Source organism: Cnephaeus nilssonii, assembly GCF_951640355.1.
Source record: "Cnephaeus nilssonii genome assembly, chromosome: 12".
In the NCBI taxonomy this organism is placed as follows: Eukaryota; Metazoa; Chordata; class Mammalia; order Chiroptera; family Vespertilionidae; genus Cnephaeus; species Cnephaeus nilssonii.
This window is the reverse complement of record NC_137083.1, coordinates 50,524,799-50,546,751: the sequence shown is the minus strand read 5'-3', so window position 1 is coordinate 50,546,751 and position 21,953 is coordinate 50,524,799. Positions and strand designations below refer to the sequence as shown.

The 21,953-nt window shown below is 52.2% G+C and overlaps 1 protein-coding gene across 1 annotated transcript; it reads right to left on the bottom strand.

Moving 5' to 3' along the window:
- Window positions 1–2,801: 2,801 nt before the first annotated feature.
- NOBOX (NOBOX oogenesis homeobox) lies at window positions 2,802–8,106 on the bottom strand (the record flags this gene model as incomplete). Its single annotated transcript, XM_079785466.1, has 8 exons — window positions 2,802–3,103; window positions 3,775–4,079; window positions 4,377–4,608; window positions 4,790–4,875; window positions 5,109–5,215; window positions 5,561–5,775; window positions 6,137–6,661; window positions 7,929–8,106. The coding sequence occupies 8 exons, from the start codon at window positions 8,104–8,106 to the stop codon at window positions 2,802–2,804; spliced, it is 1,950 nt and encodes a 649-aa protein (XP_079641592.1).
- Between the last annotated feature and the right edge of the window lie 13,847 nt (window positions 8,107–21,953).

Here is a 21,953-nt window from a genome sequence, read left to right as displayed (position 1 = left end):
CCCCACAGACCTACTTCCATATTATTCTCTCGATAGATGTATCCACACAGATAACCACAGGAACTTCCGCTCAACATACAGAGTGGTCTACCTTCCCAAAATTGGCCCCATCCCCATTATTTCCTTTATCAGTTAACAGCATTTCTTAGTTACCAAAGTGTCCATCTTCTTTCCTTTCTCTTCAATTCCTTCCAACTAACTTTCATCCTATTAACTGAGCCTGACTCTTCAAGTATTTCTCCAATCTGCCCTATTCTCTCTTCACTATCTCTCATTTAGACTCAACAGTAGCTCTGTCTTGTTTCTCAGCTTCCTCTAAGCCTCCGGTCATATTTTCCATCTGTCTTTCTAAAACAAATTTGAACAAGATATGCCCACACCTTAATCCTGCCAGTGCTTCTCAAATCTTCTACTACAGCCTCCCACTGGCCTTATCTATACAAATCCAGCCACTCCGAACCCCTCCTTAATCATCCTTCCAGTCTCTGAGGCCTCACACCCACTGTGCCTTCTGCCTGAAGTACCCTTTCTTTCCTGCTCTGCTTATCCTAATTCTGTTCTTCCTGCAGGAGTGATGCCTCAGACTCCAGCATTCTCCGTCCAGCAGACATGGCTGCCCACCTTTGGTCCTTGGTCACACTTGGTTCTTGGGGCTGACCCTGCACAGCTCTGCCCTCCTGCAGTCTAACTGGGCACTTGTGTGGTCATACTCCTGGACAAGACTGTCGGTTCCCTGAAAGCCAGAAAGACCTTTCATTTATCTGTGTTCACCCAGAACTATAGATCCTGTAGATCCCTCTGAATGCTGAAACATGTAGCGGCCTTTATTTCTGAGGACTTGGCGATGAAACTCAAATGAGAGGGTATTTTTGAAAGAACAGTGTGAACCAAACCACAAATATAAAAACCATAAATCTCTCTCTGAACTAAAATAACACCACTTTGGGGTGAATGAAAATGATGTACTTCCCGGAAATCAGACTTATTCTTAATTCATAAAGACTGTTTAGGACTTGGAGTGGAATCAATAGAAGCCAGATTGTATTTTGCTTCCTGTTTTTCTGTGCTCCGTTCATGCAAATGATGTTAAAATACGTGTTTAAAAATAACTTCTAATGGGCTGTCTCAGCAATATGCAGCTAACAGGCACAGAAAATATAATAGGAATCCAATAGATTTTAGAGCATTTTTTAGACACATAGGGAGCCTGGATGGAGGGTTATAATGGCAGGAGGGCGGGGCGTCCTCTATGAACTGGGTTCACACCATGATCCCAGGGCTGCTCAGGAGCCTGAACTGCAAAAAGTTGAGCCCAGATACAGAGGCCGGCTCCTGGACAACCTCTGTTTGGATCAAGACATTAGCATGGATGTAGAGTCCTTAGCAAAGTGCTACAACCAGTGTTGCCAGATTTAGCATACATAAAAATACAGGACACTCCACTATTGTAGGAAGCATGCTTATACTAAAAAAGGATTTGTTTATCTGCAGCTCAAATGTAACTGGACATCATACACTTTATCTGGCAAGCTACAATCCAAATGACTAATATCTTTGAATCTGATGTTAGTGGCTCTAGGGCTTTTGGAAGAATTAGCAAGGGCTTTCTTACTGCAAACTAGCAATTTTCAACCTGTCTGCTGCAAGAATTTTTAAAACATGCAGTACCTGACTAGTCTGGGGCACTAACCTCTTTTCCCTTGGATTGTCAAATAAAATAACAGCCAATACAATAGCTGTCCCCTATGAAAGGATCAAAATTAAACCTATTTTTTTGTCAGATGGGCAAATAATATATTTTTTAGGTGTGCCGCAAAATCTTAGTCATTAGTTTACATGCGCCATGTGATGAAAAAGGTTGAAAATTGCTGCTGTAAACCATCACAGTAGTTTAAGGCCAGGGAAACCGGTGGTGGGTTGCCATCTAGTGGAAACATTGTGATAGTGAAAGCTTAAATTAGAGGGGGAGACATTTTTTTCTGGAGCCTGCAAGGAAGGATTCTGCTCTGTTCAATTGCAAAACCCTGAGCTTGCACTATTGAGAGGATGATGACATCAAGAGGATGTGTATTTTCCAATAATCATAGCATTTATGGGTCCAGAATGCTCCCCAGTGCAGTGGGCACTGTGGGACTATCCGATGTGGGGTGCTAACTATATATAAGAGCATCCTCTTCTTAGCGCCCCCTCCAAAAAAAAAAGCTTTGGAGAGACTAACCCTGAAATATGCTTGGGCTTCTTTGTAACCACGTCCCTCCAGAGTCCAAATCCCAGAGAGCGTGGTTTAATCACAGGAGTGAAGACAAGGCCCCAAACGCCCAGTTTCTCCTCCAGCAGGAGACAGGCCAGGGAGAATGCCAGGCTCCACGTGATCACGCCCAGTGGCGACCTCACCTGGGACGCTGTGGACGCAGTGAGGGGACTGGAGCTCAGTGTGTGAGTGGGGAGACGTGTAATTACAGAGAGAAACCAACAGCACACTAGTTTACTGCTTACAGTGAACACTCTGGCTCATGTGCCTGGCGAGGAAAGGAAACAACACAAGCTGATACAGAGTTCCGAAGTGGTACCGGCCATCACCTTCTTCAGGGCCGACACCGTACAGAGGTGTGGAGAGCCGGGTAGGGCCAGCCCCTCCCTCCTCACACCAGCGCCCAGCAAGATGAGCTCACACAGGAGCATGTCCGACTTGCACCCCAGTCGACACAGTCCACAGTCTTTCCTAATGCTTCTGCCACCATCTCCTTGACGGCGCCCCAACCCTCTGCACCTAGCAGCCTGTCTGACACGTGGCCCCAGGACTAGGGGCCGTGGCTGTTCTTGTCTTCCTCTCGGGCCTCCTTGGGTGCCAAATGCTGCTCCACAGTGGCCATGGGCTGCTCACTGGGGGCCGTGCTGGGTAAGGGCCCAGCTCCTGGCCTGGCCCCGTCAGGCAGCCGGCTGGGCCCTGGAGAAGGCTGCCTGCTCACAGGGTGAGCATAGGGAGCCGGAAACAGATCGGAAAAGTAGCCTTCCCCTCCTGACGGGTGCCCCAGAGCTTGGGGACAGAAGGGACCAGGGAAGGGCAGTTCTGGCAAGCAAGGGTCATTCCAGGGCACTGTGCCTGTGGGGTCAAAGAACACAGAAGCGATTAGACGGGACTGAGGCACCAGCCACACTTCAACATGTGCTGTGAGCATCCGCCTCCTCCGACACACAGGCTAGCACCCCACGCAAGTCTAGGTGACGAACTGGCACCAGGAGCTCCCCTGAGGACCAGGCCTGCTCCAGACTCGGGCCTGAGTCTGGTGACAGGGACACAGTGCACCATGGCAGCAAGCAGACCAAGCCCACTGGCCACGCTTCCCCTTCTGCTGGAATTGAGTCGTCAGATGGCTGCCTCAGGTTCTCAGAGGCCCAGTGGCTGTCAGAACACTTGTATTAGCCGCCAGCTACTCTGCGCCGGGCACGGCCCTCATGTTATTTCTCCTCTGCATCAGGGGCCTCCATGACATGGGAATCACATTCCCATTTCTGAGCCCAGGAAACTGAGGCCCAGGAGAGTTGGAAACAGCTAAGCTGGACTTCACATTTTGGTTTCCTAACTCCAAAGCTCTCTGGCCATCTCTCTCTCTGCTCTGCAGCCTCTGAAATCTTGAGGAAAAAGACCCCTGTGGCAAGAAAAAAGCTTCCCTCGCACCATGCCCTACCCCAGCCTCCCCGGCAATGAGGCCTTCTGTCCCTTCTCACCTTCCTCAGTCACCACGGGAGCCTTCCCTTGCAGCCCTAACTCACCCATGCTCCCAGCAGGCGGCTGCAGCAGAACCTGCCCTGCCGGGGGTGCTGGGAAGTAGCCCTGCGAGGTGCCCCCACTGGGGCCGTAAGGCGGGGGGAAGAAAGCGTCTTCTGGCAGCGGGGGCGTCAGTGCGCTGGGCGTGGAGAAGGGGAAGGGATGCAGATAGGAAAACTGGGGCTGCGGCTGTTGGAAAAGCTGGGTCTGCGGAGCCTGCGGGACTTGGAACAGCCCCGGCTGGTTGCTCAGCTGGTAATCCTGGGGTTCCAGCTCTTCCAGGTATGAGCAGGTCGGGGGCGGGGTGACACTGTGAGGACAGGGAAGCATTTTGTGAGGGTCGGGGAGGGAGGGGGCTCCTCACTCTGACCACACAGTGGGCCAGTGCCTTCTCCTCACCCCTCTCCCCACCTCCAGGCCCACCTGCCGCCACCTCCTCTTCCTCTGCTCCCAGCTTCTCACCTCGTTCCTGCTCTACTGCCGAGATAGCCTACCCTTTCCCCCCTCTTCACACTTACTCCGCTAACCCTTTGCCATCCCAAGCTCCTCTCTTTGCTCTGAAACCCCTCCCAAGATAACTCAGTGGCCACCCCCCTAGGTTCCATACCTTGTCCCCCAGGACCCACAGGAGCCATCTCTGTGGCTGCTGTCACTGCCAAGTGTGTCCATCAGCAGAGGCATCGGTTGGGGGGTGTGGACAGGGCCGAGGGGGAAGGGAAGGTTGGCCCTTCGGACAGGCGGGGGGCTGAAGAGTGGTGGGGTCACTGCCACCCTCTGAGCACCCTCGCTCTGCTGGGTTGGGGCCAGAGTCTGGTCAGATGTCAGAAGCATGGGGGGCTCTAGGAGCAGAAGACATGAGGGTTGTGATGGTAAGAGAATGGGGAGGCAGACTTGGGACTGCGCAGGCCAGCAGAGAGCTTTGGGCCACTCTCATGCCTACCAAGAAAGCCCCTCTGTCTTCACTGTCTTCCTGTCATCCCTTCCCACCCCCGGATGATCCTCAGAAGGGGGTCAGCTCACCTGGCAGTGTGTCTAGAGGGGGCTCCGGAGGGAAGGCAGCAGGCTCCGGGTCCATGGGCACAGCAGGTGGCAGCTCAGCAGCAGAGCTGGAGGCAGACAGAGCGAAGGTTGTACTTTGAATGGTCCCTGGACACAGATGGGGCCTCGGGGCCAGGAAAGGGGCAGACTCTGCCTCCCTCCAAGGCACTGGCCGCTGCGCCATCCCATGCAGCCAAAGCCCCTCTCAATGTTAGCCAGCAGCTCCAGCTTCAGTGCCCAGGTCCCAGCTTGGGCCCCACTTCCTACCTCCAGGACTGACCCAGCAGGAGGAGAAAGTCACCTGTCCTGGCCGCTGGCGGGGGCTGGACCTGCAGGGCTGTCCTTGTCCTTCTTCCCATTCAGTTTCTCCACTTTTCGCCACTTGGCCCGGCGATTCTGGAACCACACCTGTAGGGAGGGATGCTAGGAGAGCTCGAGAAAGGGGCAGAGCCTCAGGCGGGCCCTGGCTCTCTCGTGGGGAGCTGCAGACGCCCCGCTGAGGCCGGAGTCATAAAAGGCTCCCCTAGTGCAGTGATGGGCCACCTTTGAGCTTGGTGTGTCAAACTTCGCCAAAAAACTGAGCATAACTCGGGTAGTGTGTCACTTTGAGGAAAAAAACATTATTTCGCAAATGTTTCATCCTCAGCATGCGGCTGCCTCAGCAGCCGCGAGGCATCAGAAATGGCTCATAGGTTCGCCATCACTGCTCTAGTAGCTTTCGAAGGCCGTAGGACGTGGGCACGGCAAGAACACAGCCATGAGAGCTGGAACACCGGCCTGAGCCAGAGTGCTCGCACCTGCCTGCTGTCCAGAGGCCCAGCATGGACTCTCCTCCGCCCGTCCCTGCCCAGCCCCCTTTACCATGATGCGCTGGGGGGTGACCCCCACTGTCTGGGCAATCTCCCGGCGCTTGTCACTGTCAGGGTAGTGGTCGGCTTGGAATATCTTTTCCAGCTCCTCCAGCTGGTCTGGAAGGAGAAACTCCCATGAATACAAACCCCAGGGATGTGGAGGGAAGGAGAAGGACGCCTGCCAGATGGGACCACGGGCCCAGCCCAGGGCTTCCCACGGGGCCGGGCCTTCTCTTCTCAGGCTTTGTGGGTGGGACTAACCTTTCCAACCGGTTTTCAATTTCACTTTCTGATGCGGTCCTACCCCTCACCCCCACCCCCACCCCTGAGAGGCCGTGGCCCCGCCACAGGCCAGGGGTCCAGGACAGGCCATGTGCAGGCGAACCGCCCTCCAGTCTCCCGGGCCACGTTCCCTGCTGAGCGCACCTTTCCCAGAGAGGACACCGGACCTCAGGCTTACTCTCCCTCAGGGACTCACCTGAGCGGTACAGGGTTCGAGTCTTTTTCCGAACTTGGCAGGTCACTTCCAGGGGCTTCTTTTGGTCCGTGTTTTGGCTGTTCTGGGCCAATGTGCTGAGGAGGTTGGCCAGATGGCAGGGCCCCCGGCCTGACCCGCAGGGCACTGGGTTGTTGGTGTCAGGGGCTGAGTTAGTGACGCGGGGAGGTGACACGGAAACTGGACCCAGGGCGGCAGACTTTTTCTGCTTCCCGGAGCCCGGAGAGAAGGACCGCTTCCCTGCCTTGGCCTCTCTCCTGGCGACGGAACACCCGTCTCCCGGGGGCTGGGGTCGGGCCGGGACCAGCGTTCTGTCTTTGCGGACAGAGCCCGGCGGCTGGCACGCTCCCCTGGAGTCGGGGGCCTGCGGTGGTGTCTTCTCTCCCGAGGCAGCGCCGGAGCGGAGCGGCTCCCCGCGTGGGCCATCCTGCGTGGCGGGGGCTGGACTCCGTGGTGCTCCCTCCTTCCCCGACCCCGCAGCCAGGGGCTTGCCTCCACCTTCCGGGCCTGTGGGGAGCCAGCACCGGAACTGGTTTCTGGTTGGAGCTGAAGCTTGAATTTGTCCACGTACAGAATAGCTCCAGGCACACCTTCCTGACCTGGCTATTGTGCGGGTCCAAGTAGATGAGCCACTGCTCTGAGGAGTCTATGCAACTCCAAGGGCCTTGGCTCACCTACAATGGTAGAGGGTATCCTAAAGGGGGGGCTAACTTCCTGAGAGCGCCCTGCTAGTTTCCCGACACCTGGAAGGTGAGTTTGAAGGTCAGGCATCTGTTCAGCGTTTCTAAGGGACAGATGTTGGGGTGGGGGCAGACTCGGCAGAGAGAGAGAGATTCTGTTTCTAAAACGAGCTTTTGTTCCTGCCGTAGATTCAGACATTATGGCTTAGAGCAGGGCCAGGGTGGCATTGATGGCAAAGGAGACAACAGGAATGACCCCTCACTTTCCACAGAAGTCACTGCCCTGCCAGCCCTCCTCACGTCTGTCCGCACCCCTGTCCTTCCCGGGAAAGCGGAACCTCACACAGGGAGCCAGGCCCGGGCCGCTGTCCTTGCACACGGGAGGGAGGGTGACTGCTGACCCTCTCCAAGCCCGCCGCCTGTCCTGAGCTCTGCCTGCTCTCTAGGTGCGCAGCAGGCCCTGTGCTAGCACCTTCCACAGCTTAGAGGCCCGGTTGCTGTGCATCTGCTCCCTGCGAGGGAGGCACTGTCCACATCTCATAGCAGCCAGGGAACACGGACAAGAAAGGTGAGGAATTTGCCCAGATCACAGGGCAAGTGCTCCTAATCCCTAAGCACAGTCCTCCCACCCACCAAACCCTCCCCCACCACATCCCCATTACTCAGAACCCCCAGAATCCTCCGCTCAAGGTGCTGCTTCATCGTTTCCAAATAAATTGGAATATTTACAAATGCATACTAACTAGCGACTTAGTGCTATTGTTACTCTGGGGAAATTGCAAGAGAGAGAATGTCTTAAGGAATGACTTTCCCGGAGCGTGTTGGTTTTGCAGCACTTTAGGAGAGCTGGTAGCCTAGCACACCGGGTATATAGTAGGTGCTCAATAAACGCCACGTAGCAGATAAGAAAGGTGACGGGTGTTGGAACCTAGACTAGAAGTCCTGGGACTCCGGCCCTGACCTTTCTCCGCGGGTAGAGAGATGGGGACCCGGTGGAGTGGGGCCCAGCCCTCGGCCTACCCAAGCCCTAGAAGAGCCTCCTACGGTGGGTGGTGGGCCAGCAGCCCCCAGCCCGCCCCCGCGCCCCGGCTCACCCCGCGGTTCCTGGCGGGGCTCCTGGGTGGGTTCCATGGCCTGGACTCCGCGGTGGGGCCGGCGGGCTGCACAGGCGCGGCCTAATGAAGCCTCGCGGGGCGGACAGGTGTGCGGAGCGCGCACGGGCGCGGGGGAGCCGGAGCCTGCGCCCCTCAGCCCGCCGCCCGGAGAGGCCATCCTGGGGCCCGGTGCGCGGGCAGCTGCAGGGCTGGGAGGCCCGCAGGGGTGGCCGCGCCGCCCACTCGGCGCCTAAGCCCAGGTGCGGCCTCGTGCGGCGCCCCTCCCTCGTGGATTTAGCGCTCCACGCGGGGGCGGGGGCGGGGGCGCGGGCGCACCGGAGCGGCCTGCGGGTCGGCGAGACTCGCCCTCGGACGCTAGGGACCGGCCCGGCCGCCGACACCCTGCGCGGCCTCGGTCATGGGCCTGGTCGTGGCTTGAGTCCTGGACACAGAGGGCCCTTCCCTGCGAACGGTGAGGGCGGCTGGAGCCACTTAGCAGAGGACCCCCAAACGCGGGGCCGTGCCTCCAGGTTCTCCACGGCTCAGGCTAATGAGCCCCCGAGATCCTGCCAGCGCCCGCGCTGCCAGGTAAGCGGGCGGCGGCCGCGCGTGGGGGACCGCGCGGCACAGGTGCTCAGGGTCCGGGTCCCGGCGCCGGCCCAGGGTCCGTTTCCTTCTTCGAGAACGAAGGGGCGTTTCACGGAGGAGACCGCACAGGGGAGGTCTTTGGGGTTGCCCCTGTGTGGGACGTTCCTTGCCTTCGTTATGGAGTGGTTTCAGATTTAAAATTCGGATTGCCGTTCGTCTGCCCCTGCGTGGGAGGCGCTGGCCGGGCGGGAGCGGGTGCTTGCAGCTGGGGGCGGGCGGCCCGCGGGGAGGCAGGTGTTTTGCTTTTGGACACGGGGGATCGAAGCTGGATTCACCTGGTGGTACATTTTCCTGCGCCTTAAACTCCTTCCAGGGGCTCCGCCTGGGTGGGGACTTGGGGCAGAGATGGGAGAGAGCTTTAGCTCTTCCTGAAACAAAACATTTAAACGGATTAATTTGTGACAATATAATCAAAAGCTCGGGCTTCTGATGTTCCATTCTGACCCCTCCAATACCCGCTGGTAAACGAGGGGTTTAGAAACGGTGCCAGTTCCTCAGCTAGAAACCAAGCATTCTAGGCCACGTGAGCATGGAGCGACCTAGAACTTTCTGTGTGAAAAATCAGGTCCAGTTGATGGAGACATGGCTGTAAACGGAACACAATAGTGCTTGCTAAGCATTTATAGGACACCTACTGCATGCCAGGCACGGTGCATACGTCACTTCACTGCCTGCAGCAGCTTACTGCGGAGAGATCAGAAATATAACACAAGTGGGCCATGCCAGTGCAGTCCGGTCCGCGTGAGCTAGAAGGTTCCATAGCTCAGAAGGGGCACTGAGGAGCAGGAACTTCTGGTGGACCAGCCTGAGGGCCAGGGGGACAGGAGAGTCCTTGGAGAGGACGACGCAGGAGGACGAGCTGAAGGTTAAAAGCACAGCCGGGTTCAATGCCAGACCAAGCTCCCGGCCTGGGATTGGAGCCTCCCAAGGTCTGCTCCCTTCTTTGAAGCCTCGGCTCACCTCCCCCTGTGCCCAAATGTTCCAGTTTCCTTGTCTCTTTTACTCAGGTGTTTCTCAGTGAGTGTTCCCCAAATCCCCTGGAATAGCATTTCTTAAGGAATTTGTTAAAAATGTGGCGTCCAGGCCCCAGCCCCAGAAATGTTAACTGGTAGGTCCAGAGAGGAACTCAGAAATGGCCATTGTAACAAGCCCCTCAGGTGCTGTTTATTGACTGTGCAGAAACAGAGCTGATTAAAACCAGCCTGGGAATGGGAGGTTGGGAGTGGATGGTGGGGGCCTGTGTGGGGGAAGGAATGACCTTCTGTCCTTCACTGAGGTGCCTGCTGCCACAAACAGGGCACAATTAACTTCTTAGATCGTCCTATCGCATTCAATTAAGAATAAGTCATTTTTGCCCTGGCCAGTGTTGCTGAGTGATTAGAGCATCAGCTTTCCCACTGAAGGGTCACAGGTTTAATTCCCGGTCAAGGGTGCGTACCTGGGTGGCAGGTTCCATCCCCGGCCCCATTTGGGAGGCTACCAGTCCATGTGTCTCTCTCACATGGATGTTTCTCCCCCACCTCCCTCCTTCCCTTCTACTCTCTACAATCAATGGAAAAAGTATCCTCCCATGAGAATTGACAAACAAAGAATATATCATTCTTTTCTGCCATCATCAATGTTGTATTTCCTCTCACTGTCTGGCTGCCCTCCGCCGGGGGGAAGTCAGAAAAGCAGACTTGGGTCACCCATGGGCTGGCACCGCCCTGCCACCAAACACGGAAAGACACAGGGTCTAACTGTATAAAAGGCTCCACTCCAGGGCTTAGGGGATTGAAGACGTTGGCCTTTTCAAACACAAATCATTGAATTTGTTGGGCTTGGGCTATGATATTAACAAATTCAATGTATTTTTATTTCAGAGAGAGAAGGGAGAGGTGAGAGAGATAGAAACATCAATGAGAGGGAAACATTGATAGGCTGCCTCCTGCATGGCCCAGGAGCCAGCAACCTGTGCATGAGCCCCAAACCGGAATCGAACTGGCGACTTCTTGATGTATGGGGTCCGATGCGCAACCACTGAGCCACACCAGCTGGGCTAAGTTGTCTTTCTCTTGATGTTCTTGGCTGGCTGTTGTGTGATTTTTAAAAAATACATGATATAGTTTCGTTTGTTTAAATGAAAATTTGATTTAATGGCTACAAGCGAAATTGGCCTAAGAAAGCTTGGGAGAGAATGTCTTGATGTGTTTTGTTGGGAAAGTGTTGTATGTGTGATGATGCTGGTGAAATCATCCTTGTTGGGTCACCTTCAAGGGAAGGTCAGGAAGGGAGACCGCTGTTTATGGGAGAACAAGAGGTGTTGTTTTCAGGGTCCATGGGAGTATTTATTTCTGTCTTATTCGGTTACATTTCATCTTCATGATCTTCATATGCTCAAGCTTGTTTAGAGGGGAGGGTTTTTTCCATTTTCACTTTTTTGGTGTCTTAGTTTTCAGAGCCCAACTGTACACCACACTACCCCCCTCTTAGCAAGAGCCACTTATTCCAATATCCTTTTCTTCTCACAGATATGAGAATAACAGGACTAAAAGGAACATGTCTGATGCTACTGCGGAATAAACTGGATCATTGTGTTCGGTCTGTGTGGAGTAGACCACGTAATTAGGTTAAGGAAGTGGAATGAGCATTCGTTGCCCTTCCTCCCTCTCTTTCTACAATGAGAAAGATAATCAGAGGAAGGTGGCTGATTGAGAAAAAATTCAAAGCAGAAACACAGGATAAATTTGTTATTGTCCTACGTGCCACACCCAAGTGTAGGTGGTAGGTAACAGGTCATTGGACCAGAGAGGCAAGAATCTGGTTGTGAAAGTCAGTCAGGCATACTTCTGAGCAGGCCCTGGGTCGGGAAGTCACCGTCACAGCAAACAGGGGAGGGGAGGGCCCCAGGGAATCAGCAGGAGGCCAAGCGCCTCTCAGGCTGGGAGGGCCAACACCTTCAGGGACCAGGACATCCTGAGCCTGAAGAAGCGAAAGGCCAGATGGCCCGATAAGCCTTTTCAAACACAAATAATTGAATTTGTTGGGCTTGGGTTAGGGCTAGGCTATTAACAAATTCAAGTTGTCTTTTTTTCTTTTTATTAATACGTTTTTATTGATTTCAGAGAGAGGAAAAAAGAGAGTGAGAGAGATAGAAACATCAATGAGAGGGAAACACTCGTGAGGACAAAGCTAATGGTGCCAGCGCCCAGGAGGGACTGCCTAGTGGCTTCCTTTGGAAATCCTGGAAGAGGGTGGTTTGAGGTCGGGGGAAGGGCATTGGAAACACCTGGCTCCATGGAAACTGGCCTGGCCGGGAGACACAGGTTGTGGATTAATTAGCCTCATAACTCCTAATTCCCAAACACTCATGGTTTTGTGCTTCTAAAACAAGCATGTCAAACTCGAGGCCCGCAGGCCACGTGCCTCGTTTATTTGGCCCACGTTAGCCTTTGAGTTTGACGTGCTTGTTCTAAAAAGAACTGACCACGTTGAAGACATGGTTGCTGCTGCTTGGCGTTTTAATCAGACTAATACTATCAACCACCTTTGCTTGTGTTTCCCGATTAGAAAGTTCCTTGCCGTCGCCCTCCCCCTCCTGATGCACCTGTGTTTGGGAGGCAGTCTTCCCTCTTCCTGCTCTGTCCAGTCTTCTCCGGGATTGACAACCGCAGTGCTAATCCGAGTATGGACTCAGGACCCCTCAAAACCTGGGCTTCATCTGTGCCTGTGTCCCCTCCCCACCCCTGCAGTCTCCTCACAGCCTCCGTTTAGCCTCTCTGTCAGGTCCCAGGCTCATGCCTCAGGGCCACAGATCTCCCCATTTTATCTGCATGAAACATCTTCCCCTTCCCTTTTATTTCTGTGAAAGTCTCCTGCTTCAAAGCCCAACCCCAACATTCCCTTCCCGGTGAAGCGTGTCTTCCACAGCGAACAGTGGCTCCGCCCACACCCTCTCTGCTTGTGTTTACGATGACAGCACCTCGCCCAACACGGGCTGACCTGGCCAGAGTTCCCAGGTGTTCCCCGGCGTAGCCGCCAGGCGCTGTCTCCTCGCCTGGCCAACACCAGCTCGTGGAAGCCTCGGAACAACCCTAGGAGGGTCTGTCAGCCCCACTTTGTTGAAGAAACTGGCCCAGAGAGAACCCTGACAAAGGTCACACAGCTGGCCCATGGCGCACCCTAGATCTGAACCCAGTTAGTCTGGTTCCCGCCCTTCCTCCAAACCACGAGGCCTGTATGTCTGATTATGTTTGTGTCACCTCCTCCAGAGCTTGGCAGCGTGATCTGCATGTTGGGAGTCAATGATTGTTCATTGCTCCAAAGTGATCACCATCGAGAGGAGTTGGGGAGCAGGGCAGGGGGTTGGGGGCTGTGGCTGCACCAGGAAGAAGTGATGGGACTTTTCTGAAGCAGGACGGGTGGTCACATGAGCCTGCACAGGAGGTAAAGTTGCACAGGACTAAATCTATACACATCACACAATGTAAGAGTAGGTTCAACTGCATGTGAATCTTCTATTACCTCAAAAAAAAAAAAAAAAAAAAAACCACAAAAAAAACAAAAACGGTGATCCCAGGGTTCTGACCACAATTCAGTTCTAGACTTGGATAAATTTAATTCACATAAATGATATTTTTGTACAGTAGCATTACTAACCTTTTATTGACAGAAATATTAAAACAGTAAGATTTAAATTATATCTTATTTCTTTCACAGGCTGTAGATAGGCAAGCAGAGAAATTTATATCTAATTTGTTTTCAAAATAAAACAAAAGCTATGTTTCCTTTATGATGAGAATGCAAATTTATTAGGAAATCCTTGGAAAATACACAATGGTTAGAAAAGAAGAAAAGTACAATTTGCCATCAAACGACAATATCAGTTATTAACAGTTTGGCATGTTTCCTCCAGTATGTTTGCCATTACTGTGTTTTGTATGTTCCACATAATTATAACTATACTCCTTCTGTAATTTTGAGCATTTCTCCCTTCAAATGTGCTGTAAAAATACATCCCCCCAAATGTATACACAGTGTACAAAATGTACACTGTAACAGCTGATAGCTCAATTTTGAAAATGAAATGTATTTTACTAAACAATGCCTTTACAATGATTCCAAGTGTGTGTGTACATTTTGGGGGACACCCTATATTTCAGTCTTCAGAATTTATTGAGTGGCAGTGCCATCATTTATTTTCCACCTGTTGGAAAAAATTAACTGAAAACTCTACATTTTCCAAAATTAAAAAGCAGATTTGAAATAGAGTTTTCTTTTTTTTCTCTTGCAGACTCTTTAAAAAAAAATCATTTGCCATTGGCGATTGGCTGTGTGATTTTACAGTCTCAGTCATGGCACAGAAATAGGCAGGCAGCCAAGCGGGTGGGGCCTGGACGCCGTGGTCACAAAGGCCAGCCGGGCAGCTCAGCGAGAGGAAGAGAACCCTGAACAGGTGTCTTTTGAGTCACCTGTGACGGTGGCTTGGCTAACTTTCTGGTGTTCAGGTCAGGGTCAGCGGCTCCCAGGAAGGTGTTCCGCCAGGAGACCTCTGTGTGTGGGGAGAGAGCTCTGTGCTCCCAGGACATGGATGTGTGTCCTCCTGTCCCCCGTGACCCAGGTGCCCTCCAGGTCTGGTGAACAGCGTAGAAGGCCGTGTCATGTCATGGTCAGCAGGCTCCTCGGTCCCTTTGAGGCTCCGAACTTTGAGGTCCTCAGACATCAGGGTGACAGTTCTAAGTCTTTGAAACTGAAGATGACCTAACTCTGTCTTTAAATGTCTCCTGGTTCCCGCTCCAAATACAGGCTCATACGTGGCCTATAGCATAAAACCAGCGCCACTCACGTAGAGAAAGACCTTTGACACAGCTCTGGATGCCTCAATGTTTGGAACTCACTGAGCAAGGCTGGGTGGTCTGTCTGTCCTTCTTTCTGGTCACGGGAGAAAACAGTCTGGGTGAGGGGATTCTAGGAGACGGAGGAATTAGTGGCATATAAACCAACAAATGCCCAAGTCCCTATAGAACAAGGTAGAGTACTGGGCGCCTCGCTGTATCAAAGGAAGTTATGTGACTTTGAAAATGTGTGCGACTCCTGGACTACTGGCCCTAAAGCCTGAGGGGAACTATCCACTTTCCCCACCAAAAACTTCCTTACCACGTGTAGTTTGAAGCTGTCCATCAAGCAATTAGAAGAATTTTTCTAGACAAAAGCACTTGGTATGTAGTGACTTACAATGACTGCAATGTGGTTTTGCAACTTCTTTAGGTCCTAAATATTGACTGCTTGCACATCAAGGGCCATCCGTGGAGGATGTGTACAGTGTGGCCCCAATTAAGGAGGGAAAGAAGATTGCAAAGTGGATAGGACAGGGCAGAATAGGATGAGTGATGCTCAAAAAATCCTCATATCTCAGTGCTTTAAAGTCACAGGGCGTATTGGTCACTCATACTATGTGCCCAGCATTGGCCAGTGAGGCATTCTGCTCCATGTACTCAGGGACCCCTGGTGACCATCTGGGTGACCCATCGTCTACAAAGCCCACCCTGTTCCCCAGACCTTCCGGCAGAGCCGAGGGCCTGTCAGTGGCCTTAGCTTAGACGTGACCTCCTCCCTTCTGCTCATATTCCCTGGACCTGAACTAGTCAATGTGGCCCCGATGAACTGCCAGGGCGCTGGGAAATGGGTGAGGAAGTGGAATATTTGGGGAGCATCACTATCTCTGCCTTCGCCTTCTCTCCTGGTCACCAAATATCCATTTGCTTCCTTCTTCCCGGCGCCTAGAGACAATTGAAAAGTTCTGCTTGGTCAGTGCATCTGGCACCAATGACGGCATCACTGAGTGCTGTGCGATAGTCAGGATATCGGGTTAGAATCTGGCTCCTCTTGGTCTGGAAATCTAAGAGATAAGACAGCTTTTCTGCTGCGCAGGTAACGAGTGCACAAGGGTAGAAGGAGAGCAGGGTAACTGCAGTCGGCACTCACATGTGCACGGTCAGGGGCGGGGGTCCTGTAGTTGTTTATAGCCTCTTCTCACCAGAAACGGGGGCTTTCCTTCCACCTTCTGGCCTTTCCCTGCTGTCTGAGAGAGGTCTCACATCTCTAAACGTAACCCCTCCCGCTGCATAATAAATCTGATTCTTCTAGTTTCTCTAGGAACTTCTACCCACCTGTTTGCATTGTTAGCCACTCTGTCTGCCTGTCTCCACTGCTCTCTTCTACATGAATGCGTTTTATTGTAATGTGCATTAAGCACATTCTCTGTGCACAGCACAACGCGGAGGCTGCAGAGAAACACAGATGAAGATCCTTGGTTCTCAGTGGCACTCAGCATCTCCTGGAATTAGGTAGGAAAGAGATCGTGCAAGAGAACTTGTTGAGATTAATTCGTACTTTGTTCACTATATTTTTCCCTATTCTTAGGCAGGTGATTAAGCCTTCTCACATTCCCTCGACTCAGGAATTTTTGCAGAGCGGAAAGCGGCTTGAAATCAAAGACTCTTCCTGCCTTTCTTAAAACACAAAGGACATTAAAGGGTCTGGTGGGAGCAAGAAGGCAAGGAGAGGGTGCCTTTGAAAGGAGCAAGCAGGGAACGTGGCCAGCTGGGAAGAGGTTGGGGCAGGAACCCGGCGCTGCTTTGGCAACATCCTAAAAAAGAAGGGCCGTGTAGTGTCTGGCTTAGTTTGCGTCTCGGGAGGCCCAGGGGAGCTACCACTCTGCAAGTTTTACCTTTTTTAAAAAGGCTGGGTGTTTTTTTCTTCCTCATGTTTCCAGAGCTCCTGCTGTGGGAAAGCCCTGAGATGCAATGGGGGGTATAAGTGGTGCTCTTACCCGGCTGGCCAGCGGGACATTCTGCTCCATGTACTCAGGGGCCCTGGCCACCATCTGGCTGAGCCATCGTCTGTAAAGCACACCCTGTTCCCCAGACCTTCCGGCAGGAGAAGTGAGGGCCTTCCAAAGGCTTTAGCTTAGACCTGACCTCAGCCCTTCAGCTCATATTTTATGAACCTGAAGTAGTGATATGCCAAGTCTACTGAGGGGACATGGTTTTAATAGAGTGGAAATTCTTAAGCTAGACATGTGACCAGAGCGGTCTGGGAGGCCAGGGAAGGAAATGGCCGACCTCGCCCCTCAGTTCTCTTTCCTCAGTCCACGCTTTGTTCACGTCTGTGTTCTGTGCTCGTCCCAATCCTCCTCTCACGCTCTGTCTGACCCTTCGCTCCCTGAGCATGCTGTCTCCCTCTCCTAACTTCATATTGCTTTCTCTCCAGTACCTGGAGACATTTATCACGGGTCTATTTTTGTCTCTAGTGTCCTCCAAATCTTATAAACGTAGGCAGAAGGGGACTTTATTGGAAAATATATGAGCTCAACGATTCAGGGTGGCGGGGGGAGGGGAGAGCTGAAAATACATATTTGGAAAATGGCTCGGGATCTGGACTCTAAGGAGGCCGTTGCTGTGACTCATTTCTTAACTCTTTCTGCATCTCTGAGCTGCTCCTTGAAGACACAGAGTCCTGAGCAGAAGCATCTGATTGACCCGGTCTTGGAACAGCCTCACGTCTACCAGCAGAGACAGGGTGTTGCTGGCGTCTGGTTCCCGTTGAGAGAAGTAGAACCCTGCTCCCACCAAGATGCACAGAGTAAGGGATCTTCCCAAGTAGGCACGTATTCGGAGGTCGGACATATCACCCAGCACGCCCCTCACGGGTCATTACCTGCCAGCGTTTTATCTGGAAGTTCGGGTCCCTCCGGAGTCTCTGCCTCCCGTTCTGCCCTCTCTCCTTCCCAGGCGCACCCAGAGCCTTCCTCCGGGAGGCTCCACGGCGCTCTGAACGTGCACAGGATGAAAACTGGTCGCACCATCCTTCTCCCCATCTCACACCCCCCTTTTCTTCAAAACTCACCCTAGATACTAATGACAAATGCAGAGTCCCTCGATTCGCTCCCCTCCCCCACAGTCCCGATTTTGTGCTTCTGGAGTAGGGCCCAGAAGCTTACGTTTTTAGCAGGGAGCTCAGGTGGTTTTGACAATGGCCATGGCTGTTCTCTTTTGAGAACTCTGGCCAACTCCTTCTCCACAATCTCTCTCAAATCTTTCCTTCTCTTTCCCCCACAAACAAATGTCTTCGCTGTTGCCATCTTTCTCCATTACTGGCTTCATTATCTACCCGTCTCACCATCCCGAGGAAAGAACGTCTCGCAGGCATCTCTGTGGTGGTGGCATCAGGGAGGCGGAGGGGAATTGCTTTCTCCCTTCTGCTTCCCTCGCGAGTTAGCTGCCTTTCCAGAAACTGGGTTCTGTGTGGCTGCTCTGGGGGGCACTGTGCTAGGTGCTTGGAAAGGCACGGCCACTAACCAGCCGGAGTGGATGCCGGCTGTACCCCTGGCTGGAATCCTCTTTGGGCTTCTGTTCCTGCCCCCCCTCCCCGCCCAACCCCCCAGCAGCCCTTCTCCCAGGCACCTGCCCTTGGTCGTCAGAGTGACCTTCAGGCCCTGCTCCAGGATGTTCTGCAAAGGGCATGACCTGCGGTGAACATCCATCCCCTCGTTTGTGCACATTATGGCCATGCCCTTACATTTCCTTTAGACATCTTCTTTTCAAATGTAACGGTGAGTTCAAAGGCTTGTTTAGTACAGGGAACTATTCACGTAAAATTATTTGGAGAATTCTCTCATTATTCACTTCCTGGCACAAATGCTCTTCACTTCCTCTCTTTCCAGTACCCAAAGGGTTAGAGCAAGAAGGCTGCCCGCTCCACACCGACAGCTTCTTTTAATATCAAGAGGATTATACAATTTCTTTTATGTCTTATACTTTACTGGTATATATTGATATGGTTTTATGTCTTTTCTCACCTTGAAAAATTTTTTTGAGGTTTTAATTTAGAAGTTGAAAAGGGAGATCTCAATTTCTTTGATTCTGTGACCTGTTGTAGAAAATCACTAGCGACGAGAAAGCACCATTTGTTCTGGGGCCCTCGGCGTCATGGATGGGACCGGAGCCTAGGAGAATGCTCACCACTGGAAGCGGGTGTGCTCTCTGCCCTGCCCTGGCGCAAGGAGAGCCTTGTCCTGAGACACGCTCTGCTCCCTCATCAAACCAGGAGACTCGCCATCCAGCCGGTGGCTCAGTGCAAAAGCTGATAAATTCAGAAACTCACCCCGAGTGCTTCCAATTTACCTAGTAATTGTGGCACCCATGGATCTAGGTTCATACACCCAGATAGGTGAGAAATAGCATATTCCTTTATGTTCTCTAAGTTACTCTAATTTTGATGCTAAACAACTGTGTCTCTAGGCTACGCACAAATCCATTCTAAGGGCTTCTCCACGGTCCTGGGCCAAGAGAGTGGAGACTGCCTGGTCTCTGTCATCTGTGCATATCCTCACCCAGATAGCGTCCCTGTCTGCACATCCGCCCTTCAGCCGAGAGCTCTCTGTGTGGAGAAAGGAATCTGCAGCTGCTCTGAGGTCCCCCCACCCAGTCCCCCCGCCCCCACCCCCAGCCCAGGGGCAGCCTTTTCTGCTCAGATGAGGCTCCTTCCTGTTGTCGCCTCTTTAGTCCACTCAGCCCCTCAAACCTTGTTCTGAGACTGAATGAGTCTCAACCAAAATGTTAGTTTACTTTTCCCTGCGAATAGGGAGGACAAGGCCCCAAAAGTGGCGGGGGTGGGGGTGGCGTTTGCATCCCATCCCTCTTATGTAGCAAAGGAAAACCAGGGAAGCCTGGCACTAGAAGTCTCAAATGCTACCATCCGGGCGTTTGTTCTGTTCCTATGTCTAAAACTTAATATTCACTCCTCCTTAGGAATCGGTGTGTCTGTATCTTAGACATGCTGCTGTGCATTGAAGTGATGTCCTTGTTGACACCAGGCAGGGTTCTAGGTTGCATTCAACAACAACAACAACAACAAAACAATTCTTGCAAATTTAAGCCAAAAAGGGAGGGTCCGGGGGCATCAGGGAAGTCCAAAAAAAAAAAAAAAAAAAGAGAGAGAGAAGAAAACGACATGGAGTTAGACAGATGAAGAAGTTGTACTAAAAGTAAGGAGATACTGAAGAAACACCTAGGGAACAAACACGGGAAGGAGAAAGGGAAACAAAGACGAACAATGTAGTTTCTGCCCTTAAAAGACTACAGTGTGGGAGGAAATGGACCTCGATGCTATAATGTGAGGAAGTGAGTGGCAGGCAGAGCTCGCCACAGTGGTGCTGGGGTGGCCAGCTCAGTGCTCCAGGGAGGAAGGTTGGTCTTGAGCACTGTGGAGCCTGCAAGTGCTGACCCGCGGTAGAGGGATGATCGGTGCTCTGGCCCAGGGACGGGAGAACAGGCTGCCTTGCATACACCGCAGAGCATCCTCAGTGGAGAAGCCACGGTGAGATTGCCCTCTTGCAGCTTTGCTTTGTCAGTGGTAGCACGTCATACCTGAGTTTGGAAGGAGCCATCCCATACTATATCGTTTGCACTGTCAATATCGAACATCTTCCAGAGAATGCCATTCCCATGGGTCATCCCCAAGTGACTAGAGATAGGCATGTGCACATGCAATTTGATCTTAAAGCTATTTACTGCTCCTGGGTCTGGGCAGTGATAGCCGCACACTGTATTTTAGTAAGTCTTGGCTGCCACCTAGTGGAGCAAATTTTCCAGTAGGTACAATTCAGTATTAAATAAGAGAGATGCAGGTGCCCTTAGTCAACTAACTGTACCTTTGGATGCCTGGTAAAATATTCTGAAACTAGAAGCCCGGTGCACGAAATTCGTGCACGGCAGGGGGTTGTCCCTCAGCCCAGCCTGTACCCTCTCCAATCTGGGACATCCCTCTCACAATCCAGGATTGCTGGCTCCCAACTGCTTGCCTGCCTGCCTTCCTGATTGCCCCTAACCGCTTCTGCCTGCCAGCCTGATCACCCCCTAACCACTCCGCTGCCAGCCTGGTTGATGCTTAACTGCTCCCCTGCCAGCCTGTTTGCCCCCAACTTCCCTCCTCTGCCAGCCTGGTTACCCCTAACTGCCCTCTCCTGCAGGGTTGATCACCTCCAACTGCCCTCCTCTGCCGGCCTGGTCCCTCTCAACTGCCCTTCCTTGCAGGCCGGGTGCCTCCCAACTGCCCTCCCCTGCTGGCCATCTTGTAGTGGCCATCTTGTGTCCACATGGGGGCAGGATCTTTGACCACATGGGGGCAGCTATATTGTGTGTTGCAGTGATGACCAATCTGTATATTACTCTTTTATTAGATAAGATAGAGGCCTGGTGCACGGGTGGGGGCCAGCTGGTTTGCCCTGAAAGGTGTCACAGATAAGGGTGGGGGTTCCCTTGGGGTGTGGGATGGCCTGAGCGAGGGGCCTGTGGTGGTTTGCAGGCCGGCCACACCCCCTAGCAACCCAAGCAGAGGCCCTGGTATCTGGGATTTATTTTCCTTCTACAATTGAAACTTTGTAGCCTGGAGCGGAGCCAAGCCTGCTGTTCCCTCTGGGGCGACAGCCATTTCTGTGGCAGTTAATTCACCTTCTACAATTGAAACTTTGTAGCCTTAAGCGGGTGGGCCTGGCCAGGGTGTGCGGAAAGCTTTGCTTCCCCTGTTGCCGGCGGCAACCCTGGCCTGCTCTCTCAAGCTCCATTCTGCCGCCATTTGTTTGAATTTGTTTACCTTCTATAATTGAAACTTGGTAGCTTGAGTGGAGGCTTAGGCCTGCAACGGCAATGGAAAGCTTGGCTTGCTCTGTTACCTGGGAAACCTTGCTCTCTGTGGCTGTAGCCATCTTGGTTTGGGTTAATTTGCATCCGCGCCCTGATTGGCTGGTGGGCGTGGCTTATGTAGCGGAGTGATGGTTAATTTGCATATTACCATTTTATTAGAGAGGATAGTTTGGTTGCTTAGGGGACATACAGACTTACATGAATATAGCTGTGTTTGTGGTGTGTGTGTGGAGTTCAGGGTATGTATTGGCATTCTGTCTATCTGCGCATAGTATTGCTCATCAAACAAATAGCCTCGAGCAAAGTCCGTGTCTTCTAGGTTTCTTTCCAGTTCTGAGGTTGTGCAGGGCATACAGAACTCTGGAGAACAATTTTTTCTTACTTTATTTTATTAAAAAAAAATCGAAGGTGAGAAAAATTTCTCCATTTGTTTTTATTTTTTAGTTACAGTTGACATTCAGTACTATTTTAGAATAGTTTCCGGTGTATAGCATAGGGTTAGACAGTCATATAATTTATAAAAGTGATCCCCCAATAATTCTGGTATCCACCTGGCATGATACACAGTTATTACAATAGTATTGCCTTTATTCCGTAGGCTGTATTTACATCCCTGTGGCAATTTTGTGACTACCAATTTGTATTTCTTAAACCTTTCACCTTTTTTATCCAACCCCCCTCCCATCTGGCAGCT